The sequence below is a fragment of the Pristiophorus japonicus genome, chromosome 2 (assembly GCF_044704955.1).
Source record: "Pristiophorus japonicus isolate sPriJap1 chromosome 2, sPriJap1.hap1, whole genome shotgun sequence".
Classification (NCBI taxonomy): Eukaryota; Metazoa; Chordata; class Chondrichthyes; family Pristiophoridae; genus Pristiophorus; species Pristiophorus japonicus.
In genome coordinates this window covers 309,860,985-309,886,623 of record NC_091978.1, presented here as the reverse complement: position 1 = coordinate 309,886,623, position 25,639 = coordinate 309,860,985, and the positions used below count along the sequence as shown (strand labels likewise).

Sequence of the window (25,639 nt, the reverse complement as noted above, 5' to 3'; positions counted from 1 at the left end):
CCATTACAAAGTTTCTTTTTACTCCCGCACTTGAATGGCCTCCTGTACCACGGTGCTGTGGTCAGTTTGATCATCCTCCCTGCAGTCCCAGCTCTTGTCCACACAGAGAGTAAGAGCCTCGAATCTGTTCGACAAAAGCAAAGGCTGAGGCTCCTCCATCACTCCATCCTGGGTCCCCATATCTTCCTCCTGACCATGGATCAAATTTGAATTAATGACTTTAATTGGTGTGACTTGCTCCTGGATCGTGGCATCCAGGTAACTCTGCCCCTCCCTGATGTGTCGTAGTGTCTGCAGCTCGGACTCCAGCTTATCAACACGGAGCCGAAGTTCCTCGAGCTGCAGACACTTGCTGCAGATATGGTCACCGTGGACCTCAATGGGGTCAACCAGCTCCCACATGCAACAGCAGAAACACATCCCCTGTCCTGCCATCTCTAATGTATTGAGTTAATTAGATTTTGTTTTTAGTTATTAATCCCGGCCTTTAATCTAAAGCCCTTAATTTAAAGCAAGAAAATAGAGAGAAAAACTCACCAACCAATCACTTCGCTGCTTTCCTGTGACATCGAATGTATTCGCCCTGTTGTCCTTTGTCACCCTGTCTTACCTGCTCGCGCTGCTCCCTGCAGTGGCTGGCTGCTCGCTGCTCCTTTTATCTTCGCTGTTGCTGGTGTTGTTCCCTCACAGGTCTGGGGTGTTGGGAGGGATGGTGATCAGGTCATGTGATCAGCTCATGAGTCAGAGTGTTCGGGTTGTGAGAGAGGGCGATCGGGCCCGCTTTATAACTGCATAAGAAACAACATTTTTGAAGTTTTGTGGGTTTTTTTGAGTGGCTTCCAGCAGTACCTTTAAGGATTGCTGGTTAGGCTGCTTGAGGCCCAGAAATTCCAATTGGTTTACGAGCTCTGACTAGGGCAAACAGCTTTGGAGTTTGGGTCTGAATTGAGCCTCATTTCAATTCCTTTAGTAGCAGTTGCCTGAAGTCTCGTACAGATGGACCTCTCCAGTACTAAAATTGTTATTCTTGTGCCCTTTTTAGGCAAAACGATGTTAAATTTAGACTCCAAAATGTCCAGATGGATATTGAGTTTAAAAAATACATTGGGATGTATTACAACTAAAATTGATTAAAATAAAATTTTACACTGCACTTTAGTTTTCCTTCCTGTTTAACAGCAGGCCTAATTACAGAATTCCTTTACTAGCTGTCCTAATTCTGCTCCGAGTGGGAATGTGTCAATAATATAAAATTACTGGGCACATATTCATCACTGTTCTGGGAAACCAGACTTAAAACATTACATAGTGTTGATACAGAAGATGAGAGGTGTAAACTGATATTTGGAGAAGCGGCATCCTATTTTTAAGGAGGTACTACAAAGCATCTTCTTTCCAGGTGTATCAATCCTTGTATGTTTGTCGAATCTAATCAGTCAATTTCCCCTGGATGGCACTCAGTGTTGGAGCACTAATGCTGATCTCCACAGAATAGGAAGGCACATGTTCAATCTGCCACTGTTCTCAGTTCGGCGGGAAAGGGAGGATGCAAAGTGTCATTGGCTAGATAATGTGCCAATTATTTGACAGCATTCTGAAAAAATACAACCTTAGATAATACACTATTAGTGTCGTATTTGACCCTGAAATGAACTTCCGGCCACATAGCAACGGCATATCTAAAACCGTCTATTTCAACCTCCGTAACATTGCCTGTCTCCGCCCCTGCCTCAGCTCATCTGCTGCTGAAACCCTCATCCATGCCTTTGTTACCTCTAGACTTAACTATTCCAATGCACACCCGGCGAGTCTCCCAAATTCTATCCTACATAAACTTGAGGCCATCCAAAACGCGGAAGCCCATGTCCTAACTCGCACCATTCCCGCTCACCATCACCCCAATACTCGCTGACCTACATTGTCTCCCAGTTAAGCAATGCCTCGATTTCAAAATGATCATCCTTGTTTACAAATTCCTCCATGGCCTCACCATTCCCATCTCTGTAATCTCCTTCAGCCTCACAACCCCCTGAGATGTCTGCACTCCTCAAATTCTGCCCTCTGGAGCATCCCTGCTCAACTATTGCTGGCCATGCCTTCAGCTGCTTGGGCCCTAAGCTTTGGAACTCCCTTCCTAAACCTCTTCGCTTCTCTACCTCTCTTTCCCTCTTTAAGAAGCTCCTTAAAACCTATCTCTTTTTGTCAACTGTCGTAATTTCTTCTTCTGTGGCTCAGTGACAAATTTATTTGTTTTGTCTTATAACACTGCTGTGAAGCGCCTTGGGACGTTTTACTACGTTAAAGGTGCTATATAAATACAAGTGGTTGTTAGAATAACCTGTATAGAAAATAAGCAACAAGCAATGATGTCTAAAAAATGACAAGGGATTTAATGATTGTCAATGTAAAAATGTTTGACTAATTCTTATCGAATTTAAGGAAATTCAGCAATGCATATTAAATGTGTATATTTCTACATGTAGCCATCTGTCTGAAAACAATTCACTATCTAGTTCATCCCACACAGTGGGAATTTTAGTGAGATAATGTGATTGGAGGAGTCAGTTTAAATGGAGTGAATTATTAAACCACTTTTACACATTTGTTTACATAGCTCCATTATCACAGTAGCCCAGTGTTATGTTCTGGACATGCTTAATACTGTCATTTGGTTAAAGTCGAAAATGTTATATTGTTCAAAACTGCTTTTACTCATATTAAGGAGGGTAAGGAAAGGGGATGATCAGATAACTGTTTTCACAAAATAACCTTGTTTTTTTTATTTATTGATAGGTGTGTGACAGAAATTTAACATGCCTTGTTGATATAACTTGCAGCAACGAAGCAAATATTTTCTGTCATGTATTTTTAGACTTGGAGAGTATTCAACAATCTTTGCCGAAGTAGAATTTTCATCTCCCTGGTAACAGTAAACATAGGGATCTTTTGATTTGTGCAAGGCAAGAGGTATTGGCCAGTCAGGGCAAGGAGAAGGCTAAGAGTTGGAATTTGTCCAATGAAATGGCTGTAAAGATTTGCGTGTATATGGAACTCTGGTCTCAACACTAAGGAATTCATGATAGCCTTTTGGTTTTTCTCCCAATTTTTCATTTGAAACAAACATGGACTTTGGAACCTAAAAGATTTTCTCTGCATTTGGGGTTCAGTTTTATATTGGTGTTGACAGCAATATGGCCACAAGGGCTGAACAGAAGCTTTGCTTTTGATCAACTGTACTGTTGCCTTTATTAATAATACTGGCTCTCACTGGAATTCACTTTGCATTGCACTATGTGCCAACTTTAGCAGTGCCACCATACGTAACCTCTAGCCTATGGGCTCAGTCAGCTGACACCAGAAATATGCACATTACAAGTGGCTATTGCCTAAACCACTATAATTTTTAGTTTTGGTTGATTATATTATCTCAATAAGAAAAAGCTAGTCGTAATTTAAGGAGCAAAATGCCACAAATTGAATATTTATAGATGTTCCTTTTAAAATTATATTTTATTGCAGATTTTAATATCAGAGCTGTATGGTTTCTTTTTGATCTCAACATTTTCATGCACTTTAATATCCAGGATAAGACCTACTTCATGTTGGTGGAATATTTTTATATTGAATAAGTCACGTGAAAACATTGCACCTGCCAGAATGACGAGCTTTGAATAACAAATTTCTATTGGATAAACCTCAGAATATTAATTGTGAAGTGTAGGAGGCCATGAAGTATGTGAGGTAAGTACTTGCAAAGCCCGATTTTCAACTTTGGTGCGTCCACCTCACCTGCCCAATGGCACCTGTGGGGAGGCCTGAGACACCTCCGGGTCAAATTTCACCTGCAGAACATTGGCAAACTGCCAGAGCTTGCTGATTGGGATGTGGGAGGGGGACATGGAATTTGACTGCTCTTCTGCAGAGTTCTACAAAGGTAAAGGAAAAGAGTTGCATTTATATAGTGTTTTTCCTGAACTCAGGACAGTTAATAAAGTACTTTTGAAGTGCAGTCACTGTTGCAATGTAGAGTACCATGGCAGCCAATTTGCACACAGCAAGCTCCCACAAACAGCAATGAGCTACATAAGCAGAGGATCTGTTTTTAGTAATACTCTTTCCAGAACAGCTTCCAATGGCCCCTTCAAGGATCACTAGAAACACCACTCCACATCTGGTACCAAAGGGACGGCTTAAAAGACCAATCAGGTGACCACTGGTTGCCTATCCGTCAGCCTATCTCCCCATTTTTCAGTGAAAACTCCCCTGTCTCAATTACGTGAAATGTGGATTTTATTTCAAGAATCGAAGATATCATTGTGCTCACAACGAACTGAGCTTGACACCTGAATAGCAGCTTAGAAATAAATGTAAATCACTTTAATCCACAAGTTGCCTAGTTATACCACACAGCTGTGTGCATCTGTCCCATGTGTCTTTTAAAACACGTATGTTGCAATGAATGCTATTCCACTGCAAATAATTCATTTATTTTACCCAATTAAAAATCTACCACAAATGTTATAGACGGAAACACCATGTTTACTGGTGTTATGTTACTTTTTAATATTTTTGTATTTGTTTTTCTTGTTAGTTTTCTCCTCTATTCTTTTCTTGATTCCTTGCTGAGATAACATTCCTTGGGTGCTAGTTCCCCTCTGCTACCCTTTCTACTTTGCCATTATTCTTGTGTGTGCCTTAACAGTGTACCTTGACAGACTATTTATCTAGAGTCATCACAGTGATCCTGATCCTACTATCTCACAACATCGACTGACATCTCCAACAATAGTTGCAACACTAGCCAGCAGGATCAGGAACAGTGGCCAAATTTTCCCCCTCCATAACTAAGTTGCAACAATTTTACTGCCACCCCCAGCTGGAATTACTTAATTCTGCACACACCTATGACCTTTCTGATATCTATTGCTCAGCTACTCTGTGGTTAAATGAGAGGAGCCATCATGGGTCCTTGTGAATTTTTTTTGTTTTAACCCTTTCCTACCAAAAAAAGGTCAGTGAATTCCCTATGAAGATAATGAAAATTCACAAATCTTCAGTGAAAAGGGTTCATGAGGATTGTGTATGTCACCAGACATGGCTTATTATAATTCAACTGAGCTCATCTCTTAGCTCTCACCTCACCACGGTGCAAAGCCATACGGAGGAGTGTGGTTGAAGAGAACGCCATATTGCATGTCACAGTCCATCTCCACAACGTTGCAGAAATGTGGCTCCACATAATTATGACTGGAGCAGCAAAACAAGAGCGTTTGAGTCAGAACACCACATTTGCACCCAGAACATAAGAGCAACTCCGGTTGCTCATTGACACCCCCATTCCAGAATACCAGTGGTGAAACTCTACCCATTCCTTCTCTTGTGTGTGAAACTGTGTCCCAGATAAAGTTTTTGGCCATGAAATTCCATAAGGGCTGTCCCGATCTCCCGCCATGACTTCTCTGACGGTTCAGGCAATCTCCTGCAGAAGTTGCGGTTGGGAACGAGGAGAGCCCTCTCAGGATTTCAAGGGTGTTGTCTGGAGCTGTTGTCCTTTGTATGAAGACATTAAAATGTAAAGTGTTAGGCTAAGGGAATTCTGCTGGTATTCCAGTATAATTTCTTAAGGCTTTTTTTTTTGCTCCCAAATCATGATGCTTCTGTCCCTTTGACTGCTTTGCTTGGCAACACCTTGTTCTTATTGCACTGAAGTAAGGGAATGTGGCTAGTGTCACTGGAGCAGGTTGGTTTGACAAAAAGAAAAACGGGAGGAACATCTATTCTTCTGGTACAGTTGAAATACATTTTGCCTTTGTTAATCCCAGATTGTATTTGTTCTAGTTCCTTCTCAACCACCCAAACATAAATGGCAAATTGTGACAAAGCTTAGACCTAGGCTCAACACGGCAATGTTCTACAACCTGCGGTGCAGGTGGTTATGTGCAGACTCATGGTCCATCTAAATTATGTCTTATCTGCTTGAGACTTGAGTTTTGAGACATGTAGAATGGGTTCTTGTACCATGTGTCTAGTCCTGGTGGGAGCAATATGTGAAATGGTTGCTCATGGGACTTGAATAAATTACCGTTGATTATTATATAATTGCAATACTTTTTCTCTCTGTAGTACTCTGCAGAGAAAATTAAATATTGATTTGGTGATGTAGCATCAGTTTGGTTTGAAAACTGTGCTTTTGGGGATAGAAAAAGTCAGCATTGTATCCGAACATCTAACATTAGCAACTTGATGATTTTGCGATGCACTTAGGTTTTCTGATGTAAATCATGTGATTGCAGTGTAAAAATTACCACTGTGCCGAAAAAGAGCTTCAAAGCGTTCCATGCAACTTTGCAGGAATAACAATGTCCCTTTAAGAAATTCTTTATTTAAACACATTTGACCTTAAATGATACACATTTCAGTGTTTTCTTGTTAGCAAACTAAATGAAGACATTAGATCAGTGACTTCAAATCTAATATCCATATTGATACTCCTTTTTATCCGTCTCACAAACAAAATAGGGAATGACGAATCAAAGGCAAGTGGACTTTAAAAAAAATCACAACATACTTTATATGTTGTCAATCAATCTTCAAAACAGCAGGAAGGAGAACAAATGGCTTTTGCTATTTAAAGCATCTATAATGTCTGGGTCTGAGTGATGGCAAACTCTGAAAATCCAAACAGCATGTGTTACTTATTTTTCAAAGTTTTGTTACCTGTAGCCAAGTATGTGATGAAAGAACAGCCCCGTGTCAATCATCTTGAAGGAACTTTCAGCAGATACCTGGTAAAAATGATATGGTATAGAGAATGGTTAAATACGTTCCAGATTTCAAATATTTCATTAGGATATTGGTTCTCTTGTTTCATTATCCTTTATTGGGTGATTGTTATGAGATTTGTGTTCATTATATCAGCCTGCAGTTCATACCTGCACAGTTAGACAAAGTGAAGTACATAAATGCAATTGGTCATGGCTGAGATTTAAATTCCTTGGTGTTTTACACAAACAATTACATTGGCTTTTTTTTAATTAAATTAGGAGTACACGATCATCAGCATGAAAAAATGATCACAATATCAGAGGATGGATTTGTGCAGAGTCCACGATTTCCTCAGAGTTACCCTCGGGATGTGGTGCTGGTGTGGAGATTAATAGCAGCCGATGAGAATATGCAAATACAGTTGACTTTCGATGAAAGATTCGGACTTGAGGAACCAGAAAATGGACTGTGCAAGTGAGTGCCTCCTTTTCAGATAAGGGTAGAAAAAACTGGCTGTTAATAAAGAAAAAGGTTGCTCTTAAAATAGGAGGTGAACTCAGAACTGCAACTTCATTTAATATACAGACACATACATATGTATGTGATCCTGCAGAAATTCTGGGCAGTTTCTAAAAATAATCACATTACTGGTAATACTGATACAGTGAAGTCCGTTTAAGGGAATCACTGGTTAATGGAATCAAAACCAAAAGCCCAATCCATTCCAGTCGACTTTCTTTAAAGTAATTACAAGATTTGATTTAAGGAAAACAGTCAAACCGAAAACTGCAAACTAAATATTAATCACTATTTCTAAGATAAAAATGCACATAGTGCTCAATAGTCATAAGTAAACATATACTTTTTCAGAGAGCACAACAATTAGAGCATTTGTACCTTTTATGTATTGCACTTCAGATGTTACTAAATAGACAATTGGCACCTCCCAAGGTTTATACCTAATATCTGAGGCTAAAGTGAAAGTGATCTGACGCTTGCAGCGCATCTTCCCAATATTTCTCTGAAGCTCTTTAACTGTGGCTTCCCAAATCTTAGTATTGTATTTAAAACTTGTTGCTTTTTCAAATGATTAATTAGGGAATCTTTGTGATTAAACAAATTATTCAGTTTAGAGAATCAAAATTATTTCCTTATTGCCATCACTCCTATGCTCACTGACTTAAGAAAATGCAATCAGGGAAGCTTTTCTCTGCTGGCATTGACTGACTCCCAGTCCACATTCAGTAGATATTTCGGAAAGATAGGGAAGGAAAGAAAGGAGGTGATGTGATAGTCTTGATTAAGGAGAATGTTACAGTGCTGGAGAGAGAGAATGTCCTGGGGGGTCAAGAACAGAATCTATTTGGTTAGAGTTAAGAAATAATAGAGGTGTCATTACACTCCTCGGTGTATTCTATAGGCCACCAACTATTGGGAAGGATATGGAGGAGCAAATTTGCAGGGAAATTAGAGTGGTGCAAGAACAACAGTGTAGTGATAAGGGGGGAAGTCAATTATTCGAACATAGACTGGGATAGTAATAGTTTAAAGGGCAGATGACTATGTCATCATCCGAGCCAGGGATCGCAAGGATATGCGCATCACCCACGCCATGACAGGAGCTGACAACTGCTGGATGGACCACCGCCTAATCCGTTTCATCATTAACATCAACATAGCCCCAAAGCGGCGATGGCAGCAGAAGCACTGCCACAAAAAAGTCAATGCCGGGACACTCAAAGACCCAGCTAAGAGAGCCCGATACAGTCAGCGACTCACTGCTAACATGGTGTCTCTTGATGACCACGAGATGCAGAATGCCCACAGCGTTTGGTCTGCCCTCCAAGCCTGCATAACCAATGCCTGCGAAGAGACACTCGGTCACTCAACCAGGAAACACCAGGACTGGTTTGATGAGAATTACTAGGAGATCCACGAGCTAACAAATCGCAAGCACAGGGCGTTTCTGAGCCTAAAACAACGACCCAACTCAGGAGCAGCAGACCAGCATTACAGACGGCTTAAAAACCCATGACCTAAAGAACAGATGGTGGGTGGAGAAAACACAGGAGATTCAGCAGCTGGCCGACAGCCATGATGTGCGAGGATTCTTCATCGCACTCAAGGCCACCTACGGCCCAAACACCCAAGGCCCCACCCCACTGCTGGCCAAGAACGGGGAGACACTCATCAAGGACACCGAGGCAGTCAGGACCCGCTGGAAGGAGCACTTCGAAGATCTCCTCAAGTGAGACGCTGCCTTTGACTCGAATGTCCTCGATTTCATCCCGCAGCATGCTAGCCGCCACCATCTCAGCAAAACCCCAGCCCTGCACGAGGTAGAAGAGGCCATCCACCAGCTTAAGAACAACAAGGCTACGGGAGCAGATGGAATCCCTGCTGAGGCACTAAAGTAAGGCGGAGAGCACAATTGGCACAAATGCATGACCTGATCTCTCTCATCTGGAAGGAGGAGAGCATGCCGGGAGATCTCAGAGATGCTGTAATTGTGACCACCTTTAAAAAAGGGGACAAGTCTGACAACAGAGGAATCTCCCTGTTATCAGCCACTGGGAAAGGTGGTCGCTAGAATCCGCCTCAACCGTCTTCTCCCGGTGGCTGAGGAGCTCCTCCCGGAGTCACAGTGCGGATTTCATTCTCTACGGGGTGCAACGGACATGATTTTTACAGCGCGACAGCTGCAAAAATAAATGCAGGGAACAGCACCAACCCTTGTACATGGCCTTCTTTGACCTTACAAAGGCCTTTGACACTCAACCGCGCGGGCTATGGAGTGTCCTCCTCCATTTCAGCTGCCTCCAAAAGTTTGTCACCATTCTCCGCCTGCTCCACGACGACATTGCAAGCCATGATCCTGACCAATGGATCCAATACATACCCAATCCACATCCGGACCGGGGTCAAGCAGGGCTGTGTCATTTCGTCAACCCTCTTCTCAATCTTCCTCGCTGCAATGCTCCACCTTACATTCAACAAGCTGGAGTGGAACTAAACTACAGAACCAGTGGGAACCTGTTCAACCATCGTCGCCTCCAGGCCAGAGCCAAGACCGTTCCCAACCTCTGTCGTCGAACTGCAGTACGTGGACGACGCATGCGTCTAAGAACATTCAGAATCTGAACTCCAAGTCATAGTCAACATCTTCACTGAGGTGTACGAAAGCATGGGCCTTACACTAAACATCCGTAAGACAAAGGTCCTCCACCAGCCTGACCCCGCCACATAGCACTACCCTCCAATCATCAAGATCCACGGCGTGGCTCTGGACAACGTGGACCACTTTCCATACCTCGGGAGCCTGTTATCAACAAGGGCAGACATCGTCGATAAGATTCAACACCGCCTCCAGTGCACCAGTGCATCCTTCGGCCGCCTGAGGTAAAGAGTGTTCGAAGATCAGGCCCTCAAATCTGCCACCAAGCTCATGGTCTACAGGGCTGTTGTGATACCCACCCCCCTGTATGGCTCAGAGACGTGTACCATATACAGTAGACACCTCAAATCGCTGGAGAAATACCATCAACGATGTCTCCGCAAGATCCTGCAAATCCCCTAGGAGGACAGGTGCACCAACGTTGGCATCCTCGGCCAAGTCAACATCCCCAGCATCGAAGCACTGACCACACTCAACCAGTTCGGCTGGCTGGGCCACATTGTTCGTATGCCTGACACAAAACTCTAAAAGCAAGCGCTCTACTTGGAACTCGTACATGGCAAGCGAGCCACAGGTGGGCAGAGGAAACATTTCAAGGACACCCTCAAAGCCTCCTTGATAAAATGCAACTTCCCCACTGACGCCTTGGAGTCCGTGGCCAAAGACCACCCTAAGTGGAGGAAGTGCATCCGGGAGGGTGCTGAGCACCTCGAGTCTCATCGCCGAGAACATGCAGAAACCAGGCACAGGCAGCGGAAGGAGCGTGCGGCAAACCAGTCCCACCCACCCTTTCCTTCAACAACTGTCTGTCCCACCTGTGACAGAGACTGTAATTCCCATATTGGACTGTTCAGTCACCTAAGAACTCATTTTTAGAGCGGAAACAAGTCTTCCTTGATTTCGAGGGACTGCCTATGATGATGAAAGGGCAGAGAGGGGGAAGAATTTCTGAAGTGTGTTCAGGAGAACTTTCTTGATCAGTATGTTTCAGGCCCAATGAGGAAGGAGGCATTGCTGGATCTGGTTTTGGGGAATGAGGTGGGTCAGGTGGAGTAGGTGTCAGTAGGAAAACATTAGGGAACAGAGATCATAGCGTCCTAAGGTTTAGGTTAGCAAAGGACAAGAGCAATCTAGTGGCAAAATACTTAACTGGAGGAGGGCCAATTTCAGTAGGTTGAGAGCGGATCTGACCCGGGTAAATTGGAATCAAAGATTGCCAGGAAAACTGTAATCGAACAATGGGCTGCCTTTAAAGAGGAGATGGTTCAGGTACAGTCGAGGTACATTCCCACGAGGGGGAAAGGTAGGGTAACCAAAGTCAGAGCTCCCTGGGTGACTAAAGAGGTAGAGAGTAAGATAAAACAGAAAAACGGGTGTATGACAGATGTCAGGTTGAGAATATAAGCAAGAACCAGGCTGAATACAAAAAGTTCAGAGCGAAGTGAAAAATTAAATAAGAGGGGCAAAGAGGGTATGAGAATAACATAAAAAGAAATCCAAAAGTCTTCTATTGTCACATGAATAGTAAACGGATAGTAAGAGGAGGGATGGGGCTGATTAGGGACCATAAAGGAGACCTGTACTTGGAGGCAGAAGGCATGGCTGAGGCACTAAATGAGTCATTTTCATCTGTCCTTAACAAGAAAGAATATGCTGCCAAAGTCGTATTGAAAGAGGAGGTAGTTGTGATATTGGCTAGGATAACAATTGATAAAGAAGAGGTACTAGAAAGGCTGGCTGTATTTAAAGTAGATAAGTCACCAGGACCAGATGGGATGCAGGTGGAAATTGCGGCGGTACTGGCCATAATCTTCCAATCCTCCTTAGATACAGGGATGGTGCCAGAGGACTGGAGAATTGCAAATATTATACCCTTGTTCAAAAAAGCGTGTAAGGATAAAGCCAGCAACTACAGGCCAGTCAGCTTAACATCAGTGGTGGGGAAACTTTTTGAAACGATAACCCGGGACAAAATTAACAGTCACCTGGACAAGTGTGGATTAATTCAGGGAAGCTAGCACAGATTTGTTAAAGGCAAATCGTGTTTAACTAACTTGATGGAGTTTTTTGATGCGGTAACAGAGAGGATTGATGAGGGCAATGTGGTTGATATAGTGCACATGGACTTCCAAAAGGAATTTGATAAAGTGCCACATGTTAGGCTTGACAGCAAGGTTGAAGCCCATGGATTAAAAGGGACGGTGGCGGCATGGATACTAAGTTGGCTAAGTGACAGGAAACAGGATGTAGTGGTGAATGGTTGTTTTCGGACTGGAGGAAGGTATGCAGTGGTGTTCCCCATGGGGCGGTACTAGGACCACTGCTTTTCTTGATATATTATTGATTTGGTCTTGGGTGTACAGGGCACTATTTCAAAATTTGCAGATGACAAAACTTGGAAGTATAGTGAACAGTGAGGAGTAGGGATAGACATCAAGAGGACATAGTTAGGCTGGTGGAATGGGTGGACACGTGGCAGATTAAGTTTAATGCAGAAAAGTGTGAAGTGATACATTTTGTTAAGAAGAACGAGGAGAGGCAATATAAATTAATTGGTACAATTCTAAAGTGGGTGCAGGAACAGAGAGACCTGGGGCTGTATGTGCGCAAATCACTGAAGGTGGCAGGAGGTTGAGAAAGCGGTTAAAAAAGCATATGGGATCCTGGGCTTCATAAATAGAGGCTTGGGGGCAGATTTTCATCGATGTCCCGCCTGCAGCCATCGAGGTTCTGCTGGAAATGTCCGTTTCTGGGCAATTCCTCTGGAAATGTCCATCTGCTGTTGAGGTTCTGCCCGGCGGGATCGTGGTGTGGAAGCGCCCACACCCCCACCCCCCTGCCCTTGCCGGATGTCTGTTAATCGCCATTTTGGTCACTTTCCGTGGCCTGCCGCCTGCCAGAAGGACCGCTCTGGAAAAGCATGTCCGAGCTGGGCGGCAGTCGGCCAGCAATCGCACATCGGGAGGGAGGGAGGCAGCAGTGCACTGTAATTGGGCAGCTCTGGCACATCGGGTGGGTGGGTGGGAGGGAAGGAGGGAGGGAGGCAGGCAGCAGTGGAATCGGGCAGCTTTGGCACATCGGGTGGGTGGGTGGGTGGGAGGGAGGGAGGGAGGCAGGCAGCAGTGGAATCGGGCAGCTCTGGCACATCGGGTGGGTGGGTGAGAGGGAAGGAGGGAGGGAGGCAGGCAGCAGTGGAATCGGGCAGCTCTGGCACATCGGGTGGGTGGGTGGGAGGGAAGGAGGGAGGGAGGCAGGCAGCAGTGGAATCGGGCAGCTCTGGCACATCGGGTGGGTGGGTGGGAGGGAGGGAGGCAGGCAGCAGTGGAAGCGGGCAGCTCTAGCACATCGGGTGGGTGGGTGGGAGGGAGGCAGGCAGCAGTGGAATCGGGCAGCTCTGGCACATCAGCTGGGTGGGTGGGAGGGAGGGAGGGAGGCAGGCAGCAGTGGAATCGGGCAGCTCTGGCACATCGGGTGGGTGGGTGAGAGGGAAGGAGGGAGGGAGGCAGGCAGCAGTGGAATCGGGCAGCTCTGGCACATCGGGTGGGTGGGTGGGAGGGAAGGAGGGAGGGAGGCAGGCAGCAGTGGAATCGGGCAGCTCTGGCACATCAGGTGGGTGGGTGAGAGGGAAGGAGGGAGGGAGGCAGGCAGCAGTGGAATCAGGCAGCTCTGGCACATCGGCTGGGAGGGAGTGCTGGTGGCCATCACATCACGGCAGCCAGTCGGATTCTGCACCATATCAGTAGCACTGCTGGAAAGAAGTTAGGTCAATGTTGCATTACTTTCTTGCTAATGGTGATGTTTAAATTGGATGTGATAAAACCGACTGAAATGTGTCTAATATAATGGAAGCTTTTTTGTTGCACCTTGTTGAAAGTCCTTCATTGAGAAGACCAATGGCGAAGGGAAAATTATTATGAGTGACTGAAAAGTGTTCAGCATCTCACATTTTGTGCATCCAAGCTGATTCATTAATTGTCTCCCACAATGTACTGCAATGTAACTGATGACCGTGTCATCTCAGGGGTGGCATTCCTCCATGTTTGATCTCGCAAAAAGAGGGTTCAAGTTCAAGCCTTAAGGTCTGCACTGCAACTTGGTAAACTAGAGTAATTGAATGGCAGCCTTTCTGCATTCATTGTCGTCTCACGATGGCCTGATGACAGGACCCATTATACACTGCAGTCAGCTGTGGATGGGAAGATGTTCCTGATGAAGCAGATAACCTGAGGGACAGATGTGTGATTGGCGAAACGCACCACACATGACGTTACAATGACACATGCACAAACAGGGTCAATAATGTGAGTGTATTTACAAGTGCACAATGACGAACGTTACATTATATTATGACATATACATACATTTAGACCAGGAAGCAACACCCACCCCTCTACCCGACACCACCACCTCTCTTCCCCGCTCCCCCCACCTTGCAGTGATGTCCGATTTCCTCTTCCTCCCCATGCTTACACGACAGAGTGGCCCTCCTCTGCCCCTCATTGCCTCTGGTTCAGGAGATTGTGCAGGAGGGCAGCGGGATGTGTGTGAACGTAGGGCGTGGGACACAGGTGCTGGGATCTCCTGCTCCTCTGCATCTGTGTGCCTTGAGGGTGTGGGGTCGGGGGCTTGCACCACGCATGCAGAAGCCATCTCCTGCCTTATGGCCTAGACACTTTCTGATGTGCGCTCCAACACTGTGAGGAGGCGCTCCATCCTTTGATCATGCTGCTGGGATGCTGGCAGCTATCCCAGCCATGGTCTGCTGTATCCCACGACCTACCTCCATGCCGGTGGTTGAGAGCTGTACTATCTGGCTCATTAGCGCGAGCCGTGCTGCATCCGCAGGTAGTTGATCATTGCTGCTGGGTGGTGGGGCCTTGCTTCCCTTTGCACCACGGACTCTGTGCTTGCTTGAGTGGAGTCTGTTGGAATCCCCAGGAAATCTGAGCCCGACGCTGAGGTTCTGCGGACACTTGGCTGACTTGGCTGGGGGCTCATGTCAGGCGCTTCCGGATCCTCCAGGTGAAGCGGCACAAATATGGGCCCTTCTCCCTCCTCTCTCTCTTCTTCCTGGCCCTGGGTGGTGGAGGTGGGAGTGGTGGACATGGGTGATGTGGGCTGGGGGTGCAGGAAGGATCTGATGTCCTCTGATGTGGTGAACGTCGGGGTGGGAGATGCTGGGGTATGACGGCATCTGTGAAGGCCAGAGGTCAATGGTCTCTCCAGATCCGTGGTGTCCGAGTCAGCATCTGCAAGTAGAGGACAAAATTTCAGTCTGTTTGTGGGGGGGGGGGGGCGGTGAAAGTGACATATGAGCTGTTGCATCTCATATTATGCCAGCAAGGAATTCCATCTCTACATGTCCACACCAATAATGGGTGACAAAGTTTGCGTTCAACCACGAGTGCCTTCACATTGCATGTACTTTCATGCCATGACTGTTGCTAACACCAGCGATGAGTGTAGCCTTACCCTGCTGTAGCACCGGATCTGCAGAAACTTTTGTGGTTGGAATGCGGCGATGTCCCACCAACGCACGCTCCTCCAGCCTGGTCAATTCGACCACATCTTGTGGGCCCCCTCTGGTCACCCTCAGGGTTGCCTGTTTGGCTGCTTGTTTTCTCTGCACAAAGAAACTTTGCAGCCTTTACCCCCTTTGCTCATGCCCTCCCCACACACTCCCACACAAACACACATTGCGAGCACAACTTTTTTGGCCTTGGACAGGAGGGGGCGAATAAATCTGTTTCACTTTAGTTGCCGCCACCAACTCGTTCCACCGTTTGCGGCCTTGATCCTCATCCCGCTCCACGTTGCCCATTGCACTGACCATCTGACCTGTGTCCATTCAAAGACGTCGGTATTGGGCGAGTGAAGGCTTGCCATGCCCATCCGGGTGAGTTCGCTGTACCTGCGCTCCACCTCTGTCACTAGCTCTTCCAACTCCTGCTCATTGAACCACGGAGCACTGGGCCATGTTCTGCCAGTCTGCATTGATATTTTCTGCCCAGTCATTCTCTCTGATGAGCAGAATGGCTGCTCAAGAGTCTGAGTATAAATTTGTCACATTGCACTCTCTGCAGCTCAGACTGGCCCTTCTCCAATGCCACCTCTGCTCTCTAACCTCCAACTCTCTCCTCTCTCTCTCTCTCTCTCTCTCTCTCTCTCTCTCTCTTTCTTTCTCTCTCTTTCTCTCTCGCTCCTCTTCTCTGTATCCTCTCTCTCTCCTCCCTCTCTTCATTCCTCTCCTCTCTTCACTCTCTCCTCTCTTCTCTGTATCCTCTCTCTCTCTCTCCTCCCTCTTCTCGTTCCTCTCTTCTCTGTCTCTCTTTTTCTTCTGTTTCCTGTCTCCTCTCTCTCCTTTCCCCTCGCAGGTGCCGCTCCCGTTGCCACACACACAACGGCGACCAAACTGGCTCCCGACAAGACCCGGCGGCAGCGAGTGCCAAAAATGGACCTCCTGCCCAGTGGCTGCGAGAAATGGGCGGCCATCAATTTTGGGCCCATAGAGCACAAAAGCAAGGAGGTTATGATGAACCTTTATAAAACACTGGTTCTGCCTGAACTAGAGTATTGAATCCAGTTCTGGGCAGCGCATTTTAGGAAGGATGTGAAGGCTTTAGAAAGAGTGCAGAAAAGATTTACAAAAATGGTTCCAGAGATGAGGGATTTCAATTATGTGGATAGGCTGGAGAAGGGGGGTTAATTCTCATTTGAACAGAGGAGATTGAGAGGACATTTGATAGAGGTGTTCAAAATCATGAGGGATCTAGACAGATTCGATAGAGAGAAACGTAGCATTTGACAAGGTGCCACATAAAAGGTTACTGCACAAGATAAAAATTCACGGGGTTGGAGGTAATATATTAGTATGGATAGAGGATTGACTAACTAACAGAAAACAGAGAGTCGGGAAAATTGGTTCATTCTCTGGTTGGCAACCAGTAATTAGTGGGGTGCCACAGGGATCAGTGCTGGGATCCCAACTATTTACAATCTATATTAACGATATAGAAGAAGGGACTTGTGTAACATAGCCAAGTTTTCTGACAATACAAAGATGGGAGGAAAAGCAATGTGTGGGGAGGACCCAAAAAATCTGCAAAAGGACATGGGCAAAAATTTGGCAGATGGAGTATAATGTCGGAAAGTGTGAGGTCATGCACTTTGGCAGAAAAAAAATCAAAGAGCAAGTTATTATTTAAATGGAGAAAGATTGCAAAGGGCTGCAGTACAGCAGGACCTGGGGGCACTTGTGCATGAAACACAAAAGGAAAATATGCAGGTAGAGCAAGTGATCAGGAAGGCCAATGGAATCTTGGCCTTTATTGCAAAGGGGATGGAGTATAAAAGCAGGGAAGTCTTGCTACAGCTATACAGGGTATTTGTGAGGCCACACCTGGAATACTGCATGCAATTTTGTTTTCCATATTTACAAAAGGATATACTTGCTTTGGAGTCAGTTCAGAGAAGGTTCACTAGGTTGATTCCGGAGATGAGGGGTGTAATGCATATAATGACTCGAAAGACTTGTTACTGTAAACTCACTCAGTTGCAAACCTGGTTCAACTTTATTCGCGCCCAAAATGCGCACATGACATGGTACTCGCTCTTATATACCAGGGCCCGTGCATATGCGCGTATAGCCCGATGACCTCTGACAGTGGCGCCCCCTGGTGTCAAGTGACCCCAAGCATCAATACATAACAACATCCCTCTTCAAGATCAAAGTATCAGTCTCTTTACAAATTAAGATGGTCTGGGGCTTTTCACTCACGAGTTGATTGTCTCAGTTCAACTCCAGTTCTGGGCGAGCGTTCTGACTGGAGGCTGAGTAACCGATCTGATGGGAATGGTAATGACCCTATCAGAGACTGAAAGTCCAGATTCAGTAATGACAGCAGAGTCTTCTGATGAATGAACATTGGTTGGTTTGTCACTGACTGCATCTTCCTCAACCGGTTCCGGTTCATCAGTGTTTCGCAGTTTTATCTGATCAACATGTTTCCTGCATGTTTGCCCATTCTCGAGCATGACAATAAACACTCTGTTACCCTCTTTGGCCATAACAGTACCGGCAATCCACTTTGGACCTTGACCATAATTCAGCACGTAAACTGGATCATTGACAGAGATGTCACGTGACACAGCAGCACGATCATGATACCATTGCTGATTTTGATGTCTGTTTTCAACATGATCATTCAAATCAGGATGGACAAGAGAAAGCTTGGTCTTGAGACTTCTCTTCATCAGTAGTTCAGCAGGGGAGACCCAGGTAAGCGTGTGAGGTCGTGTCCTGTAACTAAGCAATATACGTGACAAGTGAGTCTGCAGTGAATCCTGAGTCACACGTTTCATGCTTTGCTTGATCATTTGAACCGCACAGTCTACTTGACCATTAGATGCAGGTTTGAATGGAGCAGACCTTACATGTCTGATACCATTGAGTTTCATGAACTCTTGAAACTCCAGACTTCTGAAGCAGGATCCATTATCGCTCACAACAATGTCAGGCAAACCATGAGTAGCAAACATGACACGAAGGCTCTCAATAGTAGCTGCGGATGTACTGGATGACATAATAACACACTCTATCCATATTGAATATCCATCCACCACAACAAAAAAATTCTTTCCCAGGAAAGGGCCCGCAAAATCGATGTGTATCCTCGACCATGGTTTAGATGGCCATGGAATAAAGACTCAGCGGAGAGTCCGCTGGTAATTTGCTTAGCTGCATGCACGTATTGCACTGATGCACACATGATTCCAGATCAGAGTCAATTCCAGGCCACCAAACATGAGCCCTGGCAATGGCTTTCATCATGACAATGCCAGGATGAGTGCTATGTAGTTCACGTACAAATTTTTCTCTGCCTTTCTTTGGCATAACAACACGATTACCCCACAGAAGACAATCTAACTGAATGGATAGTTCATCTTTGTGACGGTTGTAAGGTTTGGTCTCATCACGCATTTCCATAGGTACTGCAGGCCAATCACCACTGAGGACACAAAGTTTGACAATTGATAAAATAGGATCATGGCTGGTCCAGATTCTCACTTGTTGAGCAGTGACAGGAGTTCCTTCACTCACAAAAGCATCCATTACTAACAGTAGATCTACAGGTTGAGGCGTCTCCACTTCAGGTGTGGGCAATGGCAGATGACTCAGTGCATCGGCACAATTTTCAGTGCCAGGTGTATGACGAATAACATAATCATAGGCAGACAATGTCAATGCCCACCTCTGGATACAGGACGATGCATTAGTATTAATACCTTTGTTTTTCGAAAACAATGAAATGAGTGGCTTGTGATCCTTTTCGAGTTCAAAACGAAGACCAAACAGGTACTGATGCATCTTTTTGACCCCATACACCCAGGCCAAGGCTTCTTTTTCTATCATGCTGCAAGCTCTTTCCGCCTTTGACAAACTTTTTGAAGCATATGCACTAGTTTGTAGCTTACCCGACTCATTTGCTTGTTGTAGTACACAGCCAACCCCATATGATGAAGCATCACAGGCCAATACAAGATGCTTACATGGATCATAGCGAACAAGCAGCTTGTTCAGACAAAGCAGATTCTTAGCTTTCTCAAACACTCTATCTTGAGAAACACCCCAGACCCAGTTGTCGCCTTTTCTGAGCAGCATGTGCAGTGGCTCGAATAAAGTGCTCAATCTGGGTAAGAAATTACCAAAGTAGTTGAGTAGCCCAAGGAATGAATGCAGCTCCGTCACATTCTGAGGTCTGGATGCATTTTTGATGGCCTTGGTTTTCGAATCATTTGGCCTGATGCCATCAGCACAATCTTCCTCCCCAGGAATTCAACTTCAGGTGCCATGAAGACACACTTCGAACGTTTCAGCTTGAGTCCCACTTTGTCCAGATGATGTAGGACTTCTTCTAGATTGTTCAGATGTTCAGCAGTGTCGCGACCTGTGACCAGAATGTCATCTTGAAACACGACGGTTCTAGGAACGGACTTCAGTAGACTTTCCATGTTCCTCTGAAATATGGCTGCAGCCGAAAGGATTCCAAAAGGACACCTGTTGTAGACAAACAGTTCTTTATGGGTGTTCATGCAGGTGAGTTTCTTTGCAGTGTCGACAAGCTCCTGTGTCATATAGGCCGACGTCAGATCCAGTTTAGTGAACGACTTTCCACCAGCTAGCATGGTGAACAGGTCATCAGCCTTTGGTAGTGGATACTGAGCGTGTTTCGAAAGTCGGTTAATCGTAACCTTGTAGTCTCCGCAGATCCTGACAGTGCCATCACTCTTTAACACAGGAACGATAGGACTGGCCCATTCGTTAAATTTGACCGATGATATGACCCCCTCACGTTGAAGTCTTTCAAGCTCAATTTCGACCTTCTCCCTCATCATGTACGGAACAGACCGAGCTTTATGCTAGACAGGTCTTGCAACAGAATCCAGGTGAATCTGCACCTTGACTCCAGTAAAATTGCCAATGTCCGGTTCAAACAAAGAAGGAAACTTCTTCAGCACTTGAGCACACGAAGTGTCATCCACTGAGGACAACGCTTTGATATCATTCCAGTTCCACTTGATTTTCTTGAGTCAATTCCTGCCGAACAGTGTTGGACCATTGTCTGGGACGATCCATAATGGTAAGTCGTGAACCACAGCATCATATGACACCTTGACTGCTGCACTGCCAATCACTGGTATGAGTTCCTTAGTGTAAGTACGCAACTTGGCATTGACTGGACTCCGCTTAGGCTTCACAGCCTCAGTGTCCCACAGCTTGTCGAATGTCCATTGGCTCATTATCGACTGACTCGCACCCGTGTCCAGCTCCATTGATACAGGCACGTCATTCAGCTTAACATTAACGATTATCGGCTGGCTCTTTCCCATGAACGAATACAGACCATGCACTTCCTCCTTGGGTTGTGTATCCGGGCCAGCACTGGACTGGTCATCATCAGCAATGTGATGAGCGGCAGCACGCCTGCTCAGTTGTGGGCACATTCTCTGAAGATGCCCCACTTTCGATCAACCTTTACAGATGTACTGTTTAAGCCAACGCTGATGAGGCCGATGATTGCACCCACAATGCCAACAGGGTGAGATCAGATTCGTGCCAGTTGTCGACCTTTGAGCAGCTGCAGGTTTCACATAAGCAGTCGAGTAGGCGCTGCCATAAGCAGCTCTGCCAGACGACGACACAATCTTGTTTATAGTACTTGCCGTGGAGCTCCGACTCTTCAATGATATCTGCCTTAAATTATCATCAGTCGCCATGCAGTCGCGATGGCCTTGCTAAAATCCAGCGTTTCTGCAGCCAGTAATTTCCGAAGGATCACATCATGGTTGATGCCTATCACGAAGAAATCTCGCAGCATGTCTTCCAACGCGTTTCCGAACGTACACGGCTCAGCCAGACGTCTTAGGTCGGCGACGAATCCCGACACATCCTCGCCCTCAGCACGAACATGTGTGAAGAAGCGTTAGTGTGAGATGATGATCTCCTCTTTTGGCTTGAGATATTCACGCACCAGAGCGCACAAATCCCCATACTCTTTGTCCGTTGGATGTGTAGGCGAGAGAAGATTCTTTATGAGGCCATAAATTTTTGGACCACAAATGGTGAGGAAAACCGCCCTGCACAGTTTCCTTCATTTTGTTGGCCACGAATTACTGATCCAGGTGGTCGATAAAATCCGCCCAAACCTCGCCATCCACGAATCTCTCCAGAATTCCAATAGTGTCCATTGTGCATGCGAAGGTTTTTAAATTACCTCGTCGCCAAATGTAATGTATATTATGATTTGAAAGACTTGCCACTGTAAACTCACTCAGGGGCAAACCTAGTTCAACTTTATTCACGCCCAAAGTGCGCACATGACATGGTACTCGCTCTTATATACCAGTGCCCGCGCACACGCACGTACAACCCGATGACCTCCGACAGTGGTGCCACCTGGTGTCTAGTGACCCCAAGCATCAATACATAACAAGGGGGTTGACTTATGAGGAAAGGTTGAGTAGGTTGGGCCTCTACTCATTGGAATTCAGAAGAATGAGAGGTGATCTTATCGAAATGTATAAGATTATGAGGGGGCTTGACAAGGTGGATGCTGAGAGGATGTTTCCACCGATGGGGGAGACTAGAACGAGAGGGCATGATCTTAGAATAAGGGCGCTAATTTATAACCGGGATGAGGAGAAATTTCTTCTCTCAGAGGGTTGTAAATCTGTGGAATTCGCTGCCTCAGAGAGCTGTGAAAGCTGGGACATTGAATAAATTTAAGACAGAAATAGACAGATTCTTAAACGATAAGGGGATAAGGGGTTATGGGGAGCGGGCAGGGAAGTGGAGTTGAGTCCATGATCAGATCAGCCATGATTGTATTAAATGGCAGAGCAGGCGCGAGGGGCCGTATGGCCTACTCTTGGTCCTACTTCTTATGATCTTATGTTCGTGTGTAAATTGGCAGAAGGGTCGAAAACCAAAGGACACAGATTCAAGGTGAATGGCAGAAGGTGCAAAAGCGACATGAGGAAAAACTTTTTTATGCAGCGAGTGGTTATGATCTGGAATGTACCGGCTGAAAGGGTGGTGGAGGCAGACTCAATCATAGCTTTCAAAAGGGAATTAGGGTACCTGAAAGAAAACAAAATGCAGGGCTCTGGAAAAAGGGTGGGGGATTGGGACTAGTTGATGTGCTCTAGCAGAGAGCTGGCACGGACTCCACGGGCCGAATGGCCTCCTACTGTGCTGTAACGATTCTGTGATTCTATTATTCTTATCCTCGTGTTTAAAACCCTCCATGGCTTTGTCTCTCCTTATCTGTGTAACTTCGTTCAGTCGTACAACCCTCAGAGAACTCTGCATTCCTCAAACTCTGGCTTACAAGAAAGTTTGGTGTACCATGATAGTTATGCCATTTGAGTAAATTACAGGCCTAATGTTAATCAGTGAATCATAGAATGAAACAGCACAGAATAAGTCCATTTGGCCCATCATGCCTGTGCCAGCTCTTTGAAAGAGCTATACAATTATTCCCATTTACCCTGCCCTTTCCGCATAGCCATGTAATTTTTTCCCCTTCAACTCCACTTTCCCGCCTGATATCCATATCCCTTGATTCCCCAAGTATTTATCCAATTCCTTTTTGAAAGCTATTGTTGAATTTGCATCCACCGCCAACACAGAGAGTTAACATGTAGGTACAACAAGCACTTAGAAAGGCAAATGGCATATTGGGGATGGGTTGGAGTATGAGTTTTTGGACTCTAGGGGAATCAAGGGATATGGATATCAGGGGGGAAATTGGAGATGAGGTTAAAGATCAGCCATGATCTTATTGAATGGCAGAGCAGGCTCGAGGAGACATATGCTTACTCCTGCTCCTAATTCTTATGTTCTTATATTCTTATGTTCTTTCAGGCAGTGGACTCCAGATCATAAAATCTTGCTGTGTAAAAAGAAATTCTCTTCCTCTCCTCTCTGGTTCTTTTGCCAATTACCTTGATTCTGTGTCTTCTTGTTACCAACATGACTAGAAAAAGTTCTTTGTTATTTACTCTATCAAAACTCTTCATGATTTTAAACACCTCCATAACCTTCTCTGCTGTAAGGAGAACTACCCCAGCGTCTCTAGTCTCTTCACATAACTAAAGTCCTGAATCCCTGGTATCATTCCAGTAAATCTCCTCTAAACCAACCTTCCTAAAATTTGGTGCAGAATTGAACACAATACTCCAACTAAAGCTTAACCAGTGATTTATAAAGGTTTAGCATAGCATCTTTTCTTTTGTGCTCTATAAAGCCAAGGCCCCCATGTGCTTTTTTAACACCTGTATCAACTTGACCTGCCAGCTTCAAAAATATGTGTACGTACATCCACAAGTTTCTCTGTTCCTGCATCCCCTTTACAATTGTACCATTTAGTTTATATTGCCTCACTCATTCTTCCTACCAAAATGCATTACTTCGCACTTCTCTGCACTAAATTGCATGTGCCATTTGTCTGCTCATTTTATGAGTCTGTCTATGTCTGTTATTATCCTCCTCCTTGTTTACTATATTTCCAAGTTTCATGTCATCTGCAAACTTTGAATTTATGCTCCGTATACCCAAGTACAGGTAATTAATATATACCAAAAAGAGCAGTGTCCTAACCAATGTTCCATTTAAGGTGCAAAAACCGGGCATGCACGGTATTTTGAATGGCCACACAGCCCCCTAAATGGGCTGCACACCCAAAAAAAACTTAACGGTAACTCTGGTCTTAACACTAACCCCTGGGGAATGACTACATACTTCCCTCCAGTCTGAAATACAGCTGTTCTGCACAATTCCCTGCTTTATGTCTCTTAGCCAATTTTGTATCCACGTTGCTACTGTCCCTTTAATCTAATGGGCTTCAATTTTGCGAAGAAGTCTTTTCTGTGATACTTTATCAAACGCCTTTTGAAAGTCCATATAAACAACATTAATCACACAACCTTCACCAATCCTCTCTGTTGCTTCATCAAAGAACTCAATCATTTTTTATCAAACATGATTTTCCTTTATCAAAATTGTGCTGCCTATTATTTATTAACACAGTTTTCAAAGTGACTGTTACTTTTTATGCTTTGTACAGCACTGAAGAGGAGCATTACTGGGATTGAAACAATTCTTTCAATAGGAGTCATCAACTCACTTTTAGTTTTAAGAATAATTCACTAAAAAACTTCGCTGTGTTGGAGAAATTCTAAATTATTTTCCATGTCTTATCAGAGTCTTCGAAGCAATTTTTGACCATTTATTCCCATACTGGATGAAGATTGTTTGCCACAGCGTCTCATGTTGCTTAATTGTTTATCATGGAGTGTTTCTAAACAATTATAAACGTCATTAAATTTACACGTCTGCACTTGGCAGCTCATGTTGGAAATTCAGGAGCACAAGTACACAAGATTTTCTGAATGATCTGAAAACAGGGTGTTTGTGCACCTGTATTTTTAATATGTTGCTGGCTGACAAGGCTCACTGTTGTAAAATTATCCCTCGTGCAACTACAGGCATAGCGTTCAAACTGAATCAAACAGATTTGGTCTGGCATATCTGCAGCAGGTGTACGCTCTGAGAAGGAGCATGATGAGCCACGGGTCTGAGTCTGGAGAAGGCAGCAATACAGATTTTTTTTTGCCCCTCTTATTTTTTCTCCATCCTTTCCAGAAAGTAATGCCTCATGAATGGGGTGTGATCTTCACCCTAAATTGATTTAGAATCAAATTAAACGTGAGATAAAAAGAAAACATAACCTGTACAAATCCAGCAGGGCGAAAGGAGAAGTATGAATATAGGAAAATGCAAAAACATGTTTAAAAGGGTGATCAGAAGGCCAAAGAGAGACCCAGAAAAATCATAGCAGCAGACACTAAATATCGCAGTAAAGGTAACATTCTTTCTGTGCCATAACAGCATGAGGGCAGTCAGAAAAGTTGACAACCACAAAAGAAGCAAATGAACTTGAAACAGAGGATAAACACAAAATTAGTAAATATTCTGAATGACTACTTCTTCCAGGTATTTACTTAGGAAGACATGAGCAACATACCCTCCTAAGTAAAATCAATGACTTAATTGATCAGGCTAAATGAACTCAAGACAAATAAAATTGTTTGTTTCAGGTAAAGTCTGGGAATGAATAAGAAACTGGCTGAAGGGTC

The 25,639-nt window shown here is 44.9% G+C and overlaps 1 protein-coding gene across 4 annotated transcripts in view; it reads left to right on the top strand.

The window, feature by feature from the left end:
- pdgfc (platelet derived growth factor c) overlaps positions 1 to 25,639 on the top strand; it is a 392,811-nt gene that overhangs the window by 111,508 nt on the left and 255,664 nt on the right. For all 4 annotated transcript variants that reach the window (XM_070871706.1, XM_070871696.1, XM_070871726.1 and 1 more), the window contains one exon: positions 7,044 to 7,239. In XM_070871706.1, the coding sequence (XP_070727807.1) occupies positions 7,044 to 7,239 (196 nt within the window). The remainder of the gene's footprint in view (positions 1 to 7,043; positions 7,240 to 25,639) is intronic.